This window comes from Centroberyx affinis, unplaced genomic scaffold (assembly GCF_046629955.1).
Source record: "Centroberyx affinis isolate AG114_WGS23_722 - 3 ecotype Tasmania unplaced genomic scaffold, CSIRO-AGI_Caff_v1 ptg004231l_1, whole genome shotgun sequence".
Classification (NCBI taxonomy): Eukaryota; Metazoa; Chordata; class Actinopteri; order Beryciformes; family Berycidae; genus Centroberyx; species Centroberyx affinis.
The window spans coordinates 63553-84202 of NW_027281972.1; the positions used below are offsets into that span (position 1 = coordinate 63553).

At 42.7% G+C, this 20650-nt stretch overlaps 1 protein-coding gene across 1 annotated transcript in view; it reads right to left on the minus strand.

The window, feature by feature from the left end:
- Positions 1-20235, minus strand: part of LOC139664335 (lissencephaly-1 homolog A) — a 38295-nt gene extending 18060 nt beyond the window's left edge. The window contains exons 1-3 of the mRNA XM_071543125.1: positions 20084-20235; positions 11035-11342; positions 253-337 (exon numbers count right to left, since the gene is read on the minus strand). Coding sequence (XP_071399226.1) covers positions 253-337; positions 11035-11066 — 117 coding nt within the window. The 5' untranslated portion in view covers positions 11067-11342; positions 20084-20235. The remainder of the gene's footprint in view (positions 1-252; positions 338-11034; positions 11343-20083) is intronic.
- Positions 20236-20650: the final 415 nt, after the last annotated feature.

The window sequence follows — 20650 nt, forward strand, 5'->3', positions numbered from 1 at the left end:
TTATATTGTACAATATTCACAAAGAACAAAAAAAAATCTCAGAGTTTTTCTCAAAAACATTTAGTATTAGCATTATGCAGCACAGACACCATAATTAGATAGACCACCATAATTAGGTGCAGGTGCTTCGAGTCACACTTGCGAACATGTCGACTAAAACCTGTAATAAAGTGGAAATCAAGGCATATTGTTTGGATAAATTGGTCTGATTGGCTGTGCCGGCGTGGATGTTTCTATCATTAATCTACTCACCATATCTAATTCCGCCTCCTTCTTGAAAGTGGAATATGCCTCTTCATATCCATTGGAACGTAGATAATCGGCTATCGCTCGATTTCTGAAACAGACAAAAAGGACAGACAATTAGTTCTCCTGATTAGAAGTCAAGATAGCCGTCCAAGTACCAAGAGAAAGGGCCTGAGTTGTTCTAAATGGAGTGAAACAAAGACAGAAAATTGAGCATGTCCAAGAGGCATGTCAGACAAAGGGACTTAAATTTTACATGCTTTTCACACATTTGGATGAAGTTATCGCGCTCCTACCCACATAATAAAAAACGCTAGGCATGCATAAAGTCAGTCTCACACATAGCATTGACTAAAACACTATGCTCACACTCTCCTGCTCTCACTCACACACCCACATTTCTGCCCATTTGACACAGATCGAGAGCACATCTGTCTGCGCTCTATAATGAGCTCTTGCTGCTGTGGGCAAATAATGGGAAGGGATGACTCCCCATGGTGTAGATACTGGGGAAAATGAGAGTCAGTGTACAGCCCACCAACACCTACATACACACAGAGACACACACAACGAGACATGGAGACGTAGGATAATCCCTCTGTATTGAACTGAATAAGCTGCTGGCTAGTGATATTTTCCTCCCATTCATCTCCTTCTAATACATAAGCAAGCAGACAAACACAAGGAACATACAGTAGCTATTCAAAGACACCAGAGTTTTCATAAAGCAGAGATACGTCGATGGTAGGGATAGTGGCACGAGAACCACAGCAGCTTTTAATTGTCCTAGTTAAAATTTGTGGAGATATCTAGATAGGATAGACAATGGGCTAGACAGGCAGAGAAGAAAAAGAGAAGAGAAGCTACCCTCGCTCTTCCTGTCTTTGTCTCCTGGGCTGCCACACGGGAAACCCACACTAACCCACACACTTCCAATACACACAAACACCCCAACACACACACACACCAACACACACACACACCAACACACACACACCCCAACACACACACAGATCTGGTTTACGACTGCAGCCTCAGCAGCAGTTAAATTTACCAAGAGTTATTTAGGAGGTTCAAGTCACTCAGTCTGAATAGTTTAGGCTTTTATTCTCGGTCCAATTATATTCTCATGAGGGAGCAGAAATGTGAATTATTTATTTAACCATTATTTTACCAGGAAGTACCACTGAGAACAAGTTTCTCTTTTACAGGGGAGACGTGGCCAAGAGGCAGAATGTTGGCTGGATGGTGCCTCATGAAGAAGACTACTGACCAAAGAAAGTGATAAGAAAATGACCTATAGAGCACAAAGAGACTGTATTCACGGATGTCTGATATTCAACAAGTCAGTGATATTTTCCTCTAATAGAATTACAATATTTCCTCAAATCATGTCCTCCTGTGAATGCTCTGCCACAGTGAACCCCAACATTAAAGCCAAAAGAAGTCAGCCAAGCTGTCAGGCAGGCAAGTCTTTGAGATGCCAATGTGAAGGGGAGGGGAAAGGGGGGGAGACGCCACAATCTGTCAGCCCAGCCCGTGCCCCCCGTGCCCTCTTGGTGTGGTGTGGAGTGCTGAATCCCCTTCTCCCTCTTCCCACCTGAATCCCCCTGACAACAGGAGCAGGCCTTATTACAGCTCAAGGTTAGCGGGAGGTTATCTACTCCTGTGACAGCCTGCCTGCCGTACGTCTTAGAAACTAGGGGGAGGGAGAGCTGGGGGTGCGAGCATGTTTGAGAATGTGTATAAGTAGGTGAGGGATGTTGAGACAGACAGGAAGCTTTGATGTAATGTGGGTGCGTTTGTACGGTATATGTGCTGGTGTGCTTCCACCCAGCACGACGTCACCAAGCCACACTGGCCATTTCCGGTCTTACTCAGAAGATGCAGCACCCTTCTGTCCACGACTGACCACACCCCAATAATACCACGTTACTGCCGATACCAGTTCTGTGTACCAAACTCTAAACTCTCGCTACTAAAATGATCATGATCTGAAATTACTGGGATATAATAAATTGATCTCCATATTAGACAAATCTAATGTCCTACGCATGCACAAAAAAGGCAGGAAATCAAGCAAATCACATCTGACCCCCTGTTTTAGCCTGATATCTGACAACACAATCAGAAACAGGTGCATTTACAGAAAAGCCCTGACACAATGCTTCCTCTCAGATTATGGCTGATGAATAGAACTAACAAAGGGTGTTGTGGGCACAGAGATATTACAGTAAGCACCAGAACAGCCCATACCCATGAAAGCAAGAAAGAGACCGACAGAAAGACAGAGACAACAAAGAGAGTGAGAGAAAACAAGTCTTTTCTTCAGTTATCTTTGTATCAACATCAAAGCTAAAAGGATTCAGCAATGTTGTAACAGGCAGCACACAACAGCACACAAAAGTCACCTTGCTGCAAGGTATATACACAACTTTCCATGTTAGATCAGCATAATTATATTGCTGTGCGTGGTGGAGCGGTATATTTATGCAACTCCAGGGGATGAGGTGGTTATGGTGAATCGAACCAAGTGTCTTTTACATGATACAAAAACAATAGAGCACACACAAATACCAAGCACAAAATGGCAGCACCACACAGCAAAGCAAGTGAACAAAATAGGGGATAATATTCATCAACAACACCTAAAAAGTAGTTTCTATTTTTGTGTGCATCCCTTTTAAAATAAATCCAAGCTTAGCTGACAAGCAGTGGGCAACAAAATCAGAGTGGACATCTGTCAAGGTGCGGCAGTGCCGAATGCAGAGATCAAAACAGAGCACCCACCACCCAGTAAGCCCCTACATCACCCAGTTTCCAATCCACTTCTGGGGTTTGGGCAAAGAGACAAAAAAATAATACGTACACCAACATACAGTTTTCACCATGTAGCAAGAGCCCCAAAATACAGGGAGGAAGGGAGAAGGAAGGAGGGAAAAGAGGGAGATGTGGACTAATGTCGACAGAAGGAGAGCACACTGGCTGGTTTCCATGGTTACTGGCAGCCCACAGCTAGATGACGCCATAGGGAGATACAGAGAAAGAGGGCAGGGCAGGTTGAATAAGTGGACAGAGGGGACGGATAACAGAGAAAAAAGGAACAATAGATCATCTCAATCAAAGCTTGTACTTACTACACTTGGTGTGTAAAAAAAAAGGCTACCTCAGTGAAGACTGACAACAAAACTATGATTATCAGCCAATATCTACTGAAAAACTACATCGACAACATCTTGCTAAACTCACAATTGTCAGTTTGAGAGGCAGATGCTTCACCTATTGAGCCAAACACCGCTGATATTGAATGTCATTTGATCAAGCCTATGCCAGGCCATAAAAGTCACGTGGGATAAAATCAGTACTGTGGTCAGTCAGACCTTCAGCTGTCAAAGAAGCGCTCAATACAATGCTGCTGTCTCATGGACGATAAACCCTTAACAGAGTGGGAGGGAAACAAGAGCCTGTGATACATAGAGACAGAGGGGGAGAGACGGGGAGAGATGCATGACCTCATCCTTCTGAGAAGAAAGAGAGGAGCGTCAGCCAGCCTGTCTGTCAGTGACATCACTTCCTCCCATTCCCGCTCTGAGAACATCCGCTTCCACATCAGTGTGCTACAGAACTGAGCAACACCTACCAACAGAGCCTCCACCCCTTCTCAGACTTGGGTAACATCTTATTATAGTACATATACTGTACATATTGAATAAATGATAAAAACATGTGCCCTGTTTGAACTACTATAACTTGCAAGTGATGTGTCCAGATTAAAGCTGTTTTAGGTGTGCAAAACAAATCAAGCACAACTCACCCATGTTTGGTGTTTTTTTTAGCATGGCTAATGGCACAGCTGTACAATACCAGAATACCACCGTAAATTTAATAAATGCCCCCAATCTACCTCTACCTTTCTCTATGCTAGCTAAATCTATCAAACTCTGCAAACAACCATTCGTTTAAACACTGCTAACCAAGATGGATAACACATTACAAAAATTTACTATATTTCACTGATAAACTGACCATTTTTACAACAGCAGCATTCTTGGCAATGTCGATTTAGTAGTAAAAACTACACAAACAGCACAATGCCTGCAAGCCACGCTTACAGGGATCACAGGCCAGGCTGGCACATGCGCATTTCAAAATGGTAAACATAGTTATCTTGGTCGCCTGTGAGACAGACTGTCTTGTTCTTGTCACCAGCTGTGGCTGTACCGCCTGCTGGCCCAGCCAAAACCAGTGGCATATTGTAATCCATTTTTGACCAGGTCTGAACCTTATACAATGGTCACACACAGATGTGTCCAATTAACCTAACAATATTCCCTTGTCAATTAACACATTATTCTGCATTTCAGCAAGGACATATAGGGCTACCCCTTAAAAAAAAGCTACATAAATGTTAAGAAAACACTGGTCCTTAGAATGTATGCAGCACTCCCAAGCTGTTGCCTACTGACAGCCCCTAACTGCTCTAATAAATCCAGTCTAGAAGAGGAAGGAGAGTTTTGCTTGCCTGGCTAGGCCATTGCCCTGTGCCATATATCTGGACACACACTTTACAATACAGCAGCTCTAGACTAGACAATGTATAGGCCTGTTCAATCTTTCAACACTGCTGATAAATGTTTTATAGGAAGAAGCTTAAGTTTGCACTCTGAATGGTCCCATGGTACATATAAAATTCACCTTTCTATGGATTATTTCTGAGCTGCTGTGCATCCTAGTCTTTGGTTTATGTTTTCTATGCACAGTGTATATACACACATATCAATGCACTGTGATACACAAGTAATGGGGCTGAATATTTTCTGATGTGCCCTGATGACTTTTATAAAAGGTTGATACAGTGGAGTTGTTCCAAAGCCTGGTCTGTGGAATGATAACCTGTGTAAACAGGTAGGGCAGTGTGGTGATGTAACCACTTTCTCTGCTAAGTACACATACTCAAACAGCAAGGCCACTACCTACCTAAGAATGTGTTGCAGTATTGCTACAGAAATATGAGGAATATGAGGAGAGAGCAAGGGTCAGCTAATTCAATGTCCATTGCCTTTGTGTAAGGCCATGTTAACTCTCATGTTAAAGTATGGGACTATGGCTGCCTTGCTGGACTGAGGCTTGGCTGTCTGTGGTAAAATGGGTAAAATGTCTGCCAAGCAGTGAGGACACAGACACACTCAGTGGAAGAAAGTGGAAAATGGCTATAGAACAGTGGTAGACCAGTAGAGAGCTACTGGGGGAGGGAAGAAAACTAAAGAATAAAGTCTGATAAAACCCAGAGCTAAGCCTATTCTTAACAGCTCTGTGGACAGAACAGCTGATAACATCTCAGGGAGAACTTGTTACCAGGAACATTCCAGAAAAATCATATGACAGGATTATTCAATTGCCCACAGTTACAGTTGGATCTCCATGACAACTGTAACCAATCCACCAATTCTCCTACCTGACTGGTGAAGAGGGGCCCGTGGCCTTGGTTACTGAGACATGAAGCATGCCACCTGCAGTCATTCACCACCCAGGCTAACTAGCTAATTAATCCACCACATAATTTCAAATGGAGAAAAGAAGATGAAGGGAGAAAAAAAGGAATTCACCCGTATAAGTTTCTGCCCTTCATTTGATTTGCTGCTTTAAAAGCCTCTTAGAAGGGCGATTAGCATAATGGCACTAATTTCACTGTGAAACAGGTAGGTTGAGCGGAAACGAAGCTGGGTGCTTTAGGATCAGTTAAGAGCATTGCAGTGGGGGTCGACCCTCAGGCCAGCAGAAAACTTCAGACGGCAAGTTCCCTCTCTTTGAGGTCCACTGGACTCCACAGGAGAGGACTGCTCCAGTCCGTGGCCGTCTTTCTACTCCATCCAGACATAATAAAATCATGACTATCCTTCATCATGGAGACTGTGTGTGTGTGTGTGTGTGTGTGTGTGTGTGTGTGTGTGTGTGTGTGTGTGTGTTAAATAGAAAGCTGCATGGGACTGAAAAGCCAGCTGTCAGGTCTACACACAAATCACGCGAAGCATACAAACACTTTTATAAACAGGGGCGTGGACCACATATTAATACAAAACCCCACAAGCACACGTTCTCTATCACACAGTCATGATGGGATTTGGGGGACCGAGTTGAAGCCATACCTTTGTGGAGTCAAGAGTACATTGTTAAATCCCATCAGGCTTTGCATCACTCAAGCTCAGAAAAACAAGCTAACAGATAGAGCACAGTTAGGAGACAAGGCTTCCCACCACACACGTACAAAGCAACTAGAAAGATCAAAGCAAGTAGTACAGCAAAATGCCTACTTCAGTTGAATTAGTCTGTCTGAACATAGCCTTGTGTGATGCATCTGAAAAGAAAAGCTAAGCCGTTTCTTGAGGACTTCATTATGTTACAACACGAACAGGGTTCTATAGTAAATATGTGCAGAGGAATTCATGTTATGCTACCAAGATGCTATGCTTCCTTGATATAAATGTTCAGTGTGATCAAAACACACAGTTGACTCAAACAGGTAGAGAAAGGTCTGTTCTACATGGCAGGGATGAATCAGGACAACACAAAAATGATTAACGGATGTTGTGTGTCCAATAATATCTAAAATAAAATAAAAAAAAAAAAAAATGAAATAGCCAACACAAAAGCACACAGATACAGAAGTTGAAAAACAATCAACTAAGATGAACAAAGCACAATTTCAGAAGCACTCCAGCCAGCCAACATTGGCAAACCCTTCACACAGACTAATGTTCATATCCAATTCCAGGCCTTTACATCAGCCGGACTGTTCCTCTTCCTAAAAACAAGTTATTTTTATGTGAGGACTGGGAACGGTTGATATGGGATAATGGGCCCAGAACAGAAAGACTGTTACCATGCCCATCCATCTGTCTGTCAGTCAGAAGGCGAGATCAGATCCATACTGCTGATAGACCCCCTGCTGATGCGCCCAGCCACGCTCAATACACTGAGCACCAAGAGCGAGGCTCAGGAACACGCCATGGGGAGGAGAGTGTGTGCGTGTGCGTGTGTTCAAGCAACAAATGTGTGTACGCAATCCCCCTCAGGAGCCACCTGTCACACCCAAGAACCAAGAACAGTGGGGCTAGACTAGACACATGGCTAGCACAGCATTGCACATACTGCATCTCTTGACCCAACTAGCACAGCATTAATACAGACACTACAATATGAACAGCCCTTGAATCTAAAAAGGAATAAGCCTAGGCCGACGCTGGAGACACTTCAAACTGAATTTGAACTGTTTTTATAATTATCCTGTACTGTCACTTTTATTGTATTTTTATTATTCTTATTTTATGAATGATCCTACTTTTTTTTTACCATTTGTGTGGTACTTTGGCTGGGTTGATATGTTGATTTATGTCTTGTGTCGTCCTGTATTTGTTTTTAACCTGAGCTGCACCACAAATTCCTATCAACGTGACATGGCAATAAAGTATTGAACTTGAAACTGACAACATAATCACAGCTTCAAAGGGTGAGATGTGCAAACTATGGGCTAGCTAATTATAAAAGACGTGCAATCAATATCAATGGAGGAGTTATGCAACAATTCAAAGGCAAAAGGCCACTGAATTAAATAGATCTCCTTTGCCACTGCCAACGTCTGATCCCATCGGTTTGAATGGGTGCCTTCTACACTCCAGTCTGTCCTTAGTGCTTCCTTGTACCACTGCTTCAGTCACCTCAATGTCCTTTCAGTGGCAGAGGGTTTAACATTCATTCTGTTATGTCATCACATTCACAGCCAGAGGACTATGGAAAAAGGAGAAAGTCACATGAACCATCTTTCAGCTAAAGACATGGAGAAGGCTGAGGGGAATTTCTTTGTAAAGCCATGAAACGGCCACGGCTATAGCAAAAGCACATCTGCACATGGGTGCCTCCGGGTCTTTCAGGGGAGAGGCCAGTTTGTGTTCTCTATCTATTTTTACTATGAGCCTGGGGGGACGAATCCTCTGACCCTGGAAAGAAACACAAATGTGCCTTTCATTGGTTATGCTCATAAAAATAGAGTTGTTGTGAAGATGCTGCGCAATCACAGCATCTGACTGTGGTGCTGACAAAACAGCACCAGTTTGAGAGACAAAGAAAACTACTCTTTTTGGAATATGGAGTTCGACAAGGGTCCAATAGAAACTTGTCAACTTCTTGGCCGTTGCCAAAGTGCATGTCAACGTCTACTATAAAGTACAACAAGGGAAGATAAATTGCCTTCCCTAGTAGATCTGTTTTACCATTTAGATGTCATATCAACTGGCCAAAAAAACCTTCATGCCAAAAAACATTCTCTCTGATAGCACAGTAAAGTTACTGGAGGTTTGACAGATTCCCTGCAGAGTCATTTGCCTGCATCTGACAGTTGGAACTTAAAAACAGAGAGGGGGAAGAGGAGGCCTGAATGGAGCGGGAACAAGATCCATTTGTTTGCCTGATGGTAAACAAGCCAGTGACAAAGAAAGGAGGGGGCACAAAGAAAAATGACCGTGAACAGCCAGACAGTCAGCCGGTCACTGTTCCCATTTCCCCGCTCTGATATATTGCCCGATTCAAAATGGCTGCTGGGTTTCCAACCAGGCTTCCCCCAAAGGGAGACTGCTGGTCGGGAAATGACATCTTGGTCCCACGTTATTGTCAAGGGACTCGAGGAGAGCGCCAACTGAGCCAACAGACATCTCTGATGGCTGGAATGCAACAGATGCCTGAACATGGCTCAAGTGGTGCAATGGTCCCATACTGGTTTCCTGTAAGCAATGGGGCCAGAAGCTTGTGCAACGAGGAGAAAGAAGGGGGGGGGGGGGGGGGGGACTGCTTGTTCTGAAAGGGGGAGAGCGTGGAAGATTAGCATTCCAATAGGCCTCTCCATACCAACAGGCCCAACCCACAGGGCTAATCTAAAAACACAGAGAGAAACATTGTCAAGAATGATAAGTGCCTTGTCATGTGAAAGCTGACCCATTTCTGAGTGACAGTGGAAGAAGGGGACAGAAATCACAATCTATGGGGTCAGCTCATCTCAGAAGCAAACTAATCTTGATCTATATACATAATATTATGATTTCAGCACTATGCTGTTGATGTAAATCAATGACAAATTTCTTTTAACAGAGTGTTGTTTAAATATGTGGCTTCAAACATGTTTACGCTCTTACTGCTTGGGTGCAGGGGATTACTATAGGGCTGGAGCTGAGCAAGATCATCCCACCTCCTCCTCGTCCCCATGTATCTGACACGGAGTTGCCTTAACCTTTTTATCCCCCACCTCAGGGGTTAATTACCAAGTTCACAGACTCAGCAGGGCCAAGTTACAGTTCACCCTGTTATCTCGCTCTCTCCCTTTTCCCCTTGCTCAATACATGCTGCACAGCACATGTGCGGATATTTCTTTGTCTGTATGCCACACTTCGGTGCCTCTGCCAGAAGATTTGTAGGCATATTTCAGACATCCTGGACACGCGGTTTCCCTGTGGAATTGTATTGTGTACTGACAGTGTGCATAAAGCCAGTCCTTGAAGCTTGGTATAAATAACACTCTGGATCCCTCTTGGTTCAGGGACAAGCAATGCATCTTTTTTGTTCCCATATATGTATTTTGGGGATTGCAGTTGCCATTATGAAAGCTTCCCTTTCCTAAGGTCACAAAGGACAATTTCTGAATAATAAACATTTTCAGGGGCATGTAGGTGGAGGATCAATACATTTGGGCTGGAGACCTCAGGGGAGCTTAGAACCCTCGCCCATTTATTGATTCGTCCTGAGGGGCACTGAGGAGAAAAAAATATATATACAAAATTTCCCCATTTAAACTGATTCCAGTAATCAATGCACATCCTTGGCTGCGAGCAAACAGTTTCTTTAATTGGAACCCAGTCAAAGGAGGACAATCGTAACAATCATGCTTTCTAGGCCTTTGAAATGGTTAACAGGGTATTGACGGTTTGTGGGTGGAGCAATTCCAGTATTCAAACACTCATCCTTTTGCTTGGGCACAGGTATAGAAATGGAGCTCATGGGAACAGCCTGGCTCATGGAATAAAGACATTCAGCAAGCTCTTTGATACTGTCATTGGTACTTGTGTCACTGGGCAGCTTTAAGGAACATCTGGTTCAGATCAACACGACAGCAGCTCAGCTCATTTGGCCCTCATATTTGATTAGAGGTATGAGTCAGAATAACATGGGCTGACGCAGTGGGTGAGCTCAACATTTCAGCAAGCAGAAGCTGACAAGAATAAGCCGAAGCAAAACAAATGACAAAAAGAGCACCTGAGAGAGAAATGGCTTAACTAGTAGAATAAATTGTGTATATTAGCAAACACCTAGCCGAAAATGTTAACATTACAGAAAGCTAGCATAAAATAAGGTAAAACAATGTCTGGTTTAGGTGGAACATGCACTATCAACACAAAAGTAATAGATCTCTCATTCCTGTGGAGCTGCACAATGACAACAGAAGAATGTGGTTGTACAGGGCAGCTGTACAGGTGTGAATGTGTGTGTGAATGTGTGTAAGTGTGTGAATGTGAAGCTGGTACATACTGGAAAAAAAGCATGCATATTTTGCAAAACCCTTCCCTGTTTAAATAAAACATTATAAAAAACAATGCAGCCTTATTACAATGATGCAACAGTAACAGATATTTTGAACATGCCTTTGCCTAAGTGTAACCACAGTGTAAAAATCCAACATTTTGGATCTCTGACATCTTGATACCTCAAGCCCAGCTCTAATATTGTGACATGGTGGTGACAACTTACAGTTCATCTCGTTGCCGTTGTGACAGCACCATGGTGACGGGCGGTGTGGGCGGGACCGGGGGGTCAGGTGGTAGAAGGTGAATCGTGTGCAGCTACTGCGCTCTCCTCAGTCAGGAGATGAGCTGTGCTGTTCCGGGCAACACGGGCGAGGATGCGCTGTGTACTCCTATGGCGGGCGGTTGGTTCGGTCCAGACAAAGACTTAGACTTAAGAGGGGAACGCAGGAATCTGCCCCCCAACTGGCTGGCTCCAGGGACAAGTAAAGTGGAGAGCCTGCAGACCAGTCACCAGCTAAGTCTTCACTGCATCTGGAGAGGAGAGAGAAGGAAAGTCAGCATTAGGTATGCATGACAGATAACATGGGAGTAGGGAGTGGGGAGGGGATGAGAATGCTCATAGGCCATTGGAGTACTGCATCAACGTCTGCACCAGTTCATGAGACAGACACCCTGGCAGCTCTTTCCTTGAGAATAACAGCAATAGAAAACAAATGAGAGAACAATCAAAGAACAATGTGACAGGGTTCTCTACAAGTGAGAGACTGTGACTCTGCTATTAGGCCTTTGACAACACTTTGACATCCAGCCAATGTCAGATCATGTCACCAGTCTAGTCTGGGAGCCCTTGCTCCTACAGCAAATTCCATTCTCCATGCAGACACAAGAGCTGACCCACATTCTCCGAGCAGCCTATTTCACTTCCCACCTTGCCAACAGAAAAGAAAAACAGGAGACAGCAGAGCGGGGCTAGAGTAACGGCTGCTCTCTTGTCAAATTCCCCACCTCCATCATTTGATTACAAGAGCTCCTCAACAGTTGACTGGCCACGGTGATGGCGCAACGCAATCACTTTGGTCGTTTTATGTCAACAAAAGCTGTATTACAGTGTGAATATTAACTCAAGGTCAGGAGTGGAGTATTTAAATGATGAACAATGAAGGTATTCCTGAAAAGCACCTTACTAGACAAGTTACTCACTACAATATTGAGGGTGAGCCACAGTAAGCCTCTTAGTCTACTGGGACCAGGCCGACTAAATCTCTGCCAGACCAGTAAACTACAAACAAAGCCAATTTACCCCCTCCTGGAGACCTGCAACAAACAGAAAAAACAACAACAACAAGGCACAGAGATTCAGAAACATGTAGAGGAAACAGGTTCAGCATGAGAGCTGCTGTATGGGAAGGGTCAGTTATGAACACAGCTATGAGTCTAGAGCAGGCCAGAAGACTAGAAACACCCCAGGAATCTGCAATGAAGAAACATTCAATCCATTCCTCATGTCAGTAAGTACAGGTAGACAACACATAGGTGTGACATTTGCACTAAGGTAAATTCCACCTTTTCACTTCTGCTGCTGTTTGCACAAAAGAAACAGAAATGGAGCACCCACTAAAAGCAGCTTAGGGACCTAGTGTATATTCAAAACATGTACAGATGAAAGGTAGACCTAGCCCTAGCTGGCTGACGGAGTGCATTCTATTCTATCTACTCTATCATAACAGTAACACAGATAGTGGTGTTTGCTTATTTATTTGCATATGTGACACTTTGACATAGCAGCAGAACTGCTTAACAGAAAGTAAGCTGCCTTAGGCACGAGCTAACCTCTGGACCCTGATGTCACCATCTGACAGCAGTTCAAAGCTCTGTGTACCTCTGACCATGCCCGGATTACGGAGTGCCAGGCCAGGGGTCTCAGGCCATCGCCCAACGATTCTGCTGTGGTTCAGGGTCGCAACAGCATAATTACAGAATAAAGCAATGGGACTAAATCAACTAATGCAGTAAAAATGGCTTTTACCCAAATTCCCCATATAAAGTATCCATGAATAGGCATATGCCATCTATTCTACTCCCATATATTTCTCAACCTGGACCATGTGTGTAATGAGATCATCTTCCGTATTTTTATATTTCCCTCTGTACTGTTGGCAGCTGTCATCACTGTGTGTATCCACTAATGTGTTAGACACCCCTCACTGTAAATCTCATTTGTGGCTTCAGTATTGGGCACAATGTCTGCACAATCACATAATCAGGGTAATTGGCTCAGCACAAAATGTGGTCCTGCCTTGAATGAAGGGGGACTGGGCTGCAGCCCTAGTGCATCCATAAATCTGCCCATTGACGGTTAATAATGGTATGCATCTTCCTCCCATTGATTCTCTTGTCTTTGTGTACCAGCAGGAACTGTACAACAAAGAGTCCATTACAGAAATGGCACTGACTGCTTTGAGATTTGTCATGGAATTTCCTGAAGGGTGCCGCAGTGTTATTAATTATTTCTCATTACGACACCATTTTCACTGAATAACAGAAAATGTCCTCTGCCTCTTTCTGTCAGTTTAACAATGCAACAGCCGAGGGCCAAGTCAAGAATTTTAACAGCCCAGTGCGAGTGTCTGTGTGTGTACATATCCTCTGTTTTTAATGTAGTCAAGCATAACGCTGAAGGACTAGACCTAAATATTTCAAATATGGACCAACTCACATGAGATTTGGGTCAAAACACTCAACTGAAACCATGTAACTAAACAAGAAAACCCTGTTAGAAAACATCTGGGTTACGTCATGTATCAGAAAATGTTTTTAAAAAGTACAAGGAAAGCTCTCAACTACTCAGATAATTAGAGATGAACTATCAAAGACTTGATTTACAGTCAAGTTACATTTTACATTATTCAAGCATATACCTTTAGGGGATCAAAAACAGCCAACTTTAATCAAGCATCTGGTCAAAATGTAAGATATCAGAGTATGCAGCAGTAGTGTGACTCAACAGGCAAATATGACAGACAGGGCATGTACAGAATGTGTTTTGATAAACAGCACAGCATTTCTCAGTGTTCCAGGTCTGTGAAAAAAGAAATAGCAAAGCCCTCCTGTGGAATGCTATGCAAGAATAACAGAGCAAAGCACCACAGTTAGGTTAGTCTGTGCAATGTGTCCAGGACACACCAGCTGAACACAAAGCATACTATGACAGCAAAACTTAACAATATCACACTTTTGACATTACCACAAGGGTCACTCAGCATCACCTCACTGTCACTTCTGATCATGACAGCTTGGACTTTGCTGCTGGCATCATGATGTCATCGACCCCTATCAGGAGCAGCTCAAGCAGCCTGGAATCTGGAGTGCCTTCATTTTCTGCTGCTGACGTAACCTCTAGTTGCTTGACTCCCAGCAAAATGACATTAGTAGTCCCTGACTGGCTCCAACAAATATGGAACAACACTGACAGGCTCAACAACCATATGGAAGGCAGAAAATTGCTAAATTACACGAAAATAACAGCAGAGTCAGCTTACATACGCCTTGTATCACTGAGTTGTACATGCATTTCACTGGTTATAATGTGTGGTGACATGAAAGTTCTCTCTATAAGCAGAACAAGCTAGACTCCAGCTCAACACAAAAGCACACAACACTCCAGCTCAATACAATGGGCAGACAACAGTCTTCTGTTCAAACACTGACTGGAATACCATTTTGAACCAAGGAAAGGAAATGACAATTCAAGTCCATTGGTATGTTCCCTTGTTTAAAACAGGCCTGGAGTTCAGAGAGAGCAAGCTGAGAAGCCTATACACACACACACACACCAAAACATATGCATATGGGTGGTAGAATTGACATAACTTGGGTTCCTACTAACTTTTACGACTGGTAGCACTGTTGTCACTAACACTATTAAATCATTTGGTGGCACCAATATTTTCGCCTGGAGACGGCTTCACACAGTAATTTGTCGCCTATTAATATACCTAGAATGTGTCACAGTCAATTGGATGAACTGTATCAATTGGATAAACATGGATAATGTACTATAACAGGTAGCCTAATTAATAACTAGGCAAGATTAGGCAGTTCATACCCTTTCTAACCTAGAAGTTGATTTGCCATTAGCCTGTGCTGAAGATTTTAGAATTATCTCACTATCATGAAGTGAAATCTTATTTGTTTTTAACCAAAAAGGTCTATCCCAGATAACCAAAACGGAGTTGGAGCAGTAGGTCAGTAGCCTATACTCATGAACTGAATCAAAGTGGATACATACACAGCTGTCTCAAAAGAGCTTGATTTCCTACCAAGAGAGACCATGGGGCTTTAGGAAGGGCAGAGTGATAGTTGTTCTGAATGAACCAGCTCTGCTTTTCTAAAATGGACCAACCTTCATCAGAAATCGCCTACATTCTTTGATAGCTTCAGAAAACATAGTTGACAATTGAAGGAGTCTCAACAGGAAGGACATGGAGCCCCATCTTAAACTCTGCATGACTAACTTCCTGTATAGATTGGACTGCGAGGCTGGTTATTCTGTAAATCACGTCCTGCTTCTGTATGCTCCTTCTTGGTAGAGCATTCTGGCAGAAATCATTTGAAGAGCTTTGTCACTAATTGATGATGAACCTGACTTGAACATCTGGCCCAGCCTGCAATGTGCAGCCATCAAGAACTGCAAGGTACCTTTGTCAGGTTATCTGGCTTGGTAATAATAATTAACTAACATTAAATTACACAGCTATTCACATACTGTCTTTCTTCAGCAGCCAATAACAAGAGAGACTAGTTAGCACACGGCAAAACAGCAGCATCATGCGTACTCCACGCCCACATGTTAGGATGTGTGTGAAGCCAAAACTCAAAGTTTCATCGTCTTGGCTGTTCCACCATTTATATTCAAGCAGCCTATTTTGCCAGATGGAAAAAAATACCCATCTCTCTAACTGGTAAGGGTATGTGGCCAATTACATTGCAGGGCCATCATCTTCACTGTCAAGAGCCCCCTGATGGAAGAGGCCTGATTAGCAGATCAGAGCCCACATCCACTAAGCAATACAGCAACACGGAGAGGGGTGAGTCTAAAGAGGGAGGAGGCACACAGGAGCAACATATCAATGACATGCCCGCCCCATAACAACCGTAGACACAAGTGAACACAATTGAGGCTATTTAGCCTACTTCATTCATCCATCCATGTATACAATTAACCATATAAGCAAAATTCAAATTGGCAGCCGAGCAAACGGGAAAAAAAATCCTTGTTCAACTCTGGCATCTTTGAATCTCTCCAAGGCATTCACATCTTGCCAACAAATTATTGGCTCAATTCACATTAACATACTACAGTCTGAGACTGAAATTAATATTAGCCATAAACCACGATTAAATGTGGCTGCTAAATCTGTCAGTTCTTCTTGACACTTTGGCAGACAGCAAAGTTGTCTCAAATCCAGCTTTTCTATTCTACAAACTACTTTGGCAAATAATATAATTGGCTGCTAAAATTGAATTCAACAGCATCTTTTAATTAAACAGTGCGTCTAAGCAGTCTTTTGTAGGCTGACCGGTACTGACCAGAGCTGGAGGGCAGGGAGGGAGTGGTCGCTGCTGGCAGCAGGTCATTAATGACCAGTCAGCTAGCTGGTAGGCAGGGTGTCTGGAAGGTCAGCTTCTGCTCTACTGTCAACTCAGGGAAGGAGGAATAACATCGGCATCTGCTCTCCTGCCCGCCACACTGACAGTGAGAAACAGCCTCTCACTCTCACCATTGTATTTTCAGCCAAAGTAAGAAAGAGCAAAACAGCTCGCTCCTTTGGAGCTATAGTTTCAACAATGCTGCCAGTGTTTAATATTATATTTGTCTTACATTGTGAATATATACTCTGATTATACATCCAAAGCCAATAATCAGCATGGTTAAAAAACACATCTCCAGAAAAACTCACACCCCGTCTTGAAAGTACTGTGGCTCACAATTCATTATGAAGATCCAGACGTTTGTTAAGATTAGGCTATTCTACCAGTGTCAGCCATGTTTCACCATTTAGAGCATAATTTAAAGCAGAGGTCAGCAACCAAGCTTAAGATCACTTTCCCAGTTTGAGAAAATTTGAGGAAAAGGATAAGCCATTGGCTGATAGCCTATTAAATGGAGAAGGATGTGCCTATTAAAAACGATTATGCTTCTATTCTGTCATTATGATGAGCCATTAATGGCGACTCTCAGAAACCTTGCATTGTGCAGAGATGCTGAGCTTAGTCTGTCCCAAAATCTGTGGCAGCTGCTGTTAGGCTAGTTTGTAAATGGGGATTTAATTCATGTATATTTTGACTTCACCTCTTAAATTAATTAATGAATATATAAATAAAAAAACAACAATCTCTGTTTCTCCTATATTTATTCAGCAGTGATGGGCCGCCACAACATAATTAACATGCCCATCACATTTATAATTAGCACTTAACTGTGATTCAATTATCCAAATAAGAATAGTGGCTGTGCTGCGGCCTGCACTAGCAACAAAACTGGAACCAGAAGATGGAACCCAAACCATTACCCCCATCTACCATTATGGAAGAAACATTGCACGCTTTGTTACTCTATTTCTATCACTGTAGTGTTTTGCTGTTGAATTGTTCTCATTGGCAACAAGTGCATAAGTGCAGCACTGGTAATGGCCACAGTATTCTATTGCAGTGACATATAATTGGCCAGTTTGTACTGGTGTGTATTGCTGACTGTACTGAATAAAGATCTTGGGCTGCAGGAATACACTTATTCAAATCAACCAGAAAGATTATTGTCAATTTAAAATAATACTCTAATCTGATATATCTTGGGACTGACTAAGAATGGATTCAAGTATGACCACTGTTCAAGAAACATGGCATGTCTATATCTCATAGAAAACCTGAGATCTACTGCTCTCATATCAACTTCTTTTCAAAATTGTGAACACAGAAAACTGGGTCTGATCCAGGCCCAGGCAACACACAATATACATGTGTCTCATGTACTATGCACCATTTTTTGAACTTTGGAGCATTTCAACATCCTAGCCAGTCTGTGATGCTGACATTGTCTGCTTTTCTGACATGGTATGAACCCCTCCAAATTCTATTAAATGCTGCTGCAGATCTTGGTTACATAATAAAATCATATTACAGCCTTTTTCATTTAGAACAAAAACAAGGCATTCACACAGAAATACAAACAGCACCCTAAGAAACTATGTGGAAATTTGTTTATTTAAAAGGGCCCATGCCCGAAATAAGGATTATTCTGTCAGAGACCAGCTCCCTTTGAAGAACAACAGCCTGTCTGTGAGGATGAATTGCCACTAGTTAATAAAATCACCTGGCTAACAAGCTGTGGGTTTGACAAAGACATATACCAAGATTGATCCAATAGACTGGAGCATTTAATAAACCATCCTAAACTAAGAGGAAACCTATGGGTCACTGCATTTAGACTAACCATAGATTGCAACAAATTCAATTTCTGTAATCCAAAGAAATAAGCACGTGCATTATTGTCACTTGAGTAGAACCAATTCAATAATTCGTTTGGGGGAATTATGTTAACATAATTGCTATATTCATAAAAGTTTCAATAATTATTGGGACTATAGCTGTCAAATTCTATATAAATCTTGCATTAGGCATCATATTCCTCTTAAAATGGTTGCATTTGAGTCTGTTACACTTAAAATCGAAAACACACACACACACTCTTACCTGGGAACAGAGCGTGCAGTCAAAGACTAGGCTTTTTATCACTGCTTGACTGTTTTCAAAAGATTAATCATTTCATCAATATCCCAGAACTCTAGCTGCATCAGCTGCAACGCAATCCTCACAGGCGTGGCCGGGAACTCCTCTGGCCATGGTACGAGCACATCAGGCAAAGATCCTGGCTTTTAATAATATCCAAAATCGCTGGCTACGGTACTCAAAACTGATAAAGAGAATGATCTGTCTTTTTCAACCAACAGCCTTGCAAGCTCAAAAGGTCCGTCCTGCGATATGCACTACAGAGAAAAATTTAATTCGTCCCAATTTAAACCCTTAGTGCAAAAATGCCTGACCCGAATCACTGAATCCTAAATAGACATGACGATAGAAAAGGGGTAAGACGGAAAACACAGCAGCAACGAGTGCGTGGTAGTTGCAATTCATATAAACTCATCTGCTCCGATGTGCTCCACCCTGATTTTCTAATGCTGTACCAACAAACCGCATGAACAAGACCAACTTGCAGTCATGATGTGAATGCCTCAGCTGAGCATGGCAGGAGGCTAGCCAAGGCTTCACTGAGCATCAACACCAGTGATGATACGGACAAACAGCAGCGGAGAGATAGAGTCGGGAATGTACCGACATGACAAACATGACATATTGAAAATTGCAACACGGCTGATCGAAACCCAATGGCAGGGCTATTAGCATAACTAACATATCACACAAATCAGGTGACGCCAATATTAGCTTACGTGTACGCCCTTTTAAAAACGCCAACTGTGTGCACAATGATGTGGGGCTGTAGGGATTGCGCCGAGATATAAAATACCCCCACGGCCATAGTGGTGAAATGAATTTACCAATATGTTGGAAGTGGTATGGGGTAAATGGCAGGAGTACGTCGTGACCTACATTTGATTCTGTTGGCGAGGTTTATGCAAGGTTGACAAGCACAAACCCCAAACTAACAGTTAGCTAACGTTGCTTCAAGCCATGTAAAATCACACTGATTGCTAACTTGGGATGATCACCAAATGTAAAGTGCAATTTACACGTTTTTCCTATCCATGGTTGCTAACATGTTTGGTTGAGTAGACGACGTATCAGCCGGTAAGCTTGTCAGCTAACGGCGGCTAGCTCTGCCTAGCTACTGTTAGCTAAAGTTAACGTCAGCTGCTAGCTAACTTAGCTTCCCGGCGATGCAGTCGGAAAGTTAGTACGACATCTGTTCACTTTAGTCAGAATTCAGAAACATTACGTGCACCCAAGTGTAATTACATTGAGTTTTTATAGAAACGTTCGCCGACTAAAATATTTGTATCTGCACTTGTTTGCCCATTTGGACAGTAGGTTAAACTCTGCTGACAAGCTACCTGCTGCTCCAAGCGGCCTATCCGCCATTTTGAGACATAAAAAGGAGGTGCAAAAAATTACAGCCACATCGTCATTTTCCCCCACCTAACGCCTGATTACTTCGATACTGGCCAGCTTCTTAATTGAAAACTAGTTAAACTCACCCTATTGTTCACCCCGTGAATATCCTCAGCCGTCTGCAACAGTAACACGACCCGACAGGGCGTGAAATTTTCGCTCCAAAATATGATCTTGTGATGTGGAGGTAAAGTATGCCCGTCTTGTCTCTCTAGCAATCCTTGCTTGTTTTTCGTACCGCATTCGCCTTCAGTCGGGCGTGCGCACGGGCTCGCGTTCACGACTTGACAGGGGCGCGCACGCCCTTGATAGCAGCAACTATTATGAGGTCTTGCAAAAGAGTCAACAAAAACTATTCCACAATAAATGTGCAATATTATGTTAATATATTACGCATTTTTTCCTCACCTATAATCGTTAACCAATTATATCTAGATTCCTGGTTAGTGTTACTGAACAATGCATTTGTAACTTTAGGAATCATTTAATTTAAATCGAACCAATTTAATTACGGTATTGGCATGACTGATCAATATTAGATCACTTCTAAAGAGTTTGCCCATGCAGTTAAGATAAGAAGCCTGATTAGATCAACAATGGCTTTTCTTAGCCTTTGCACTGAAGACTTACAAAATGCTGGGTGCACTATGAGT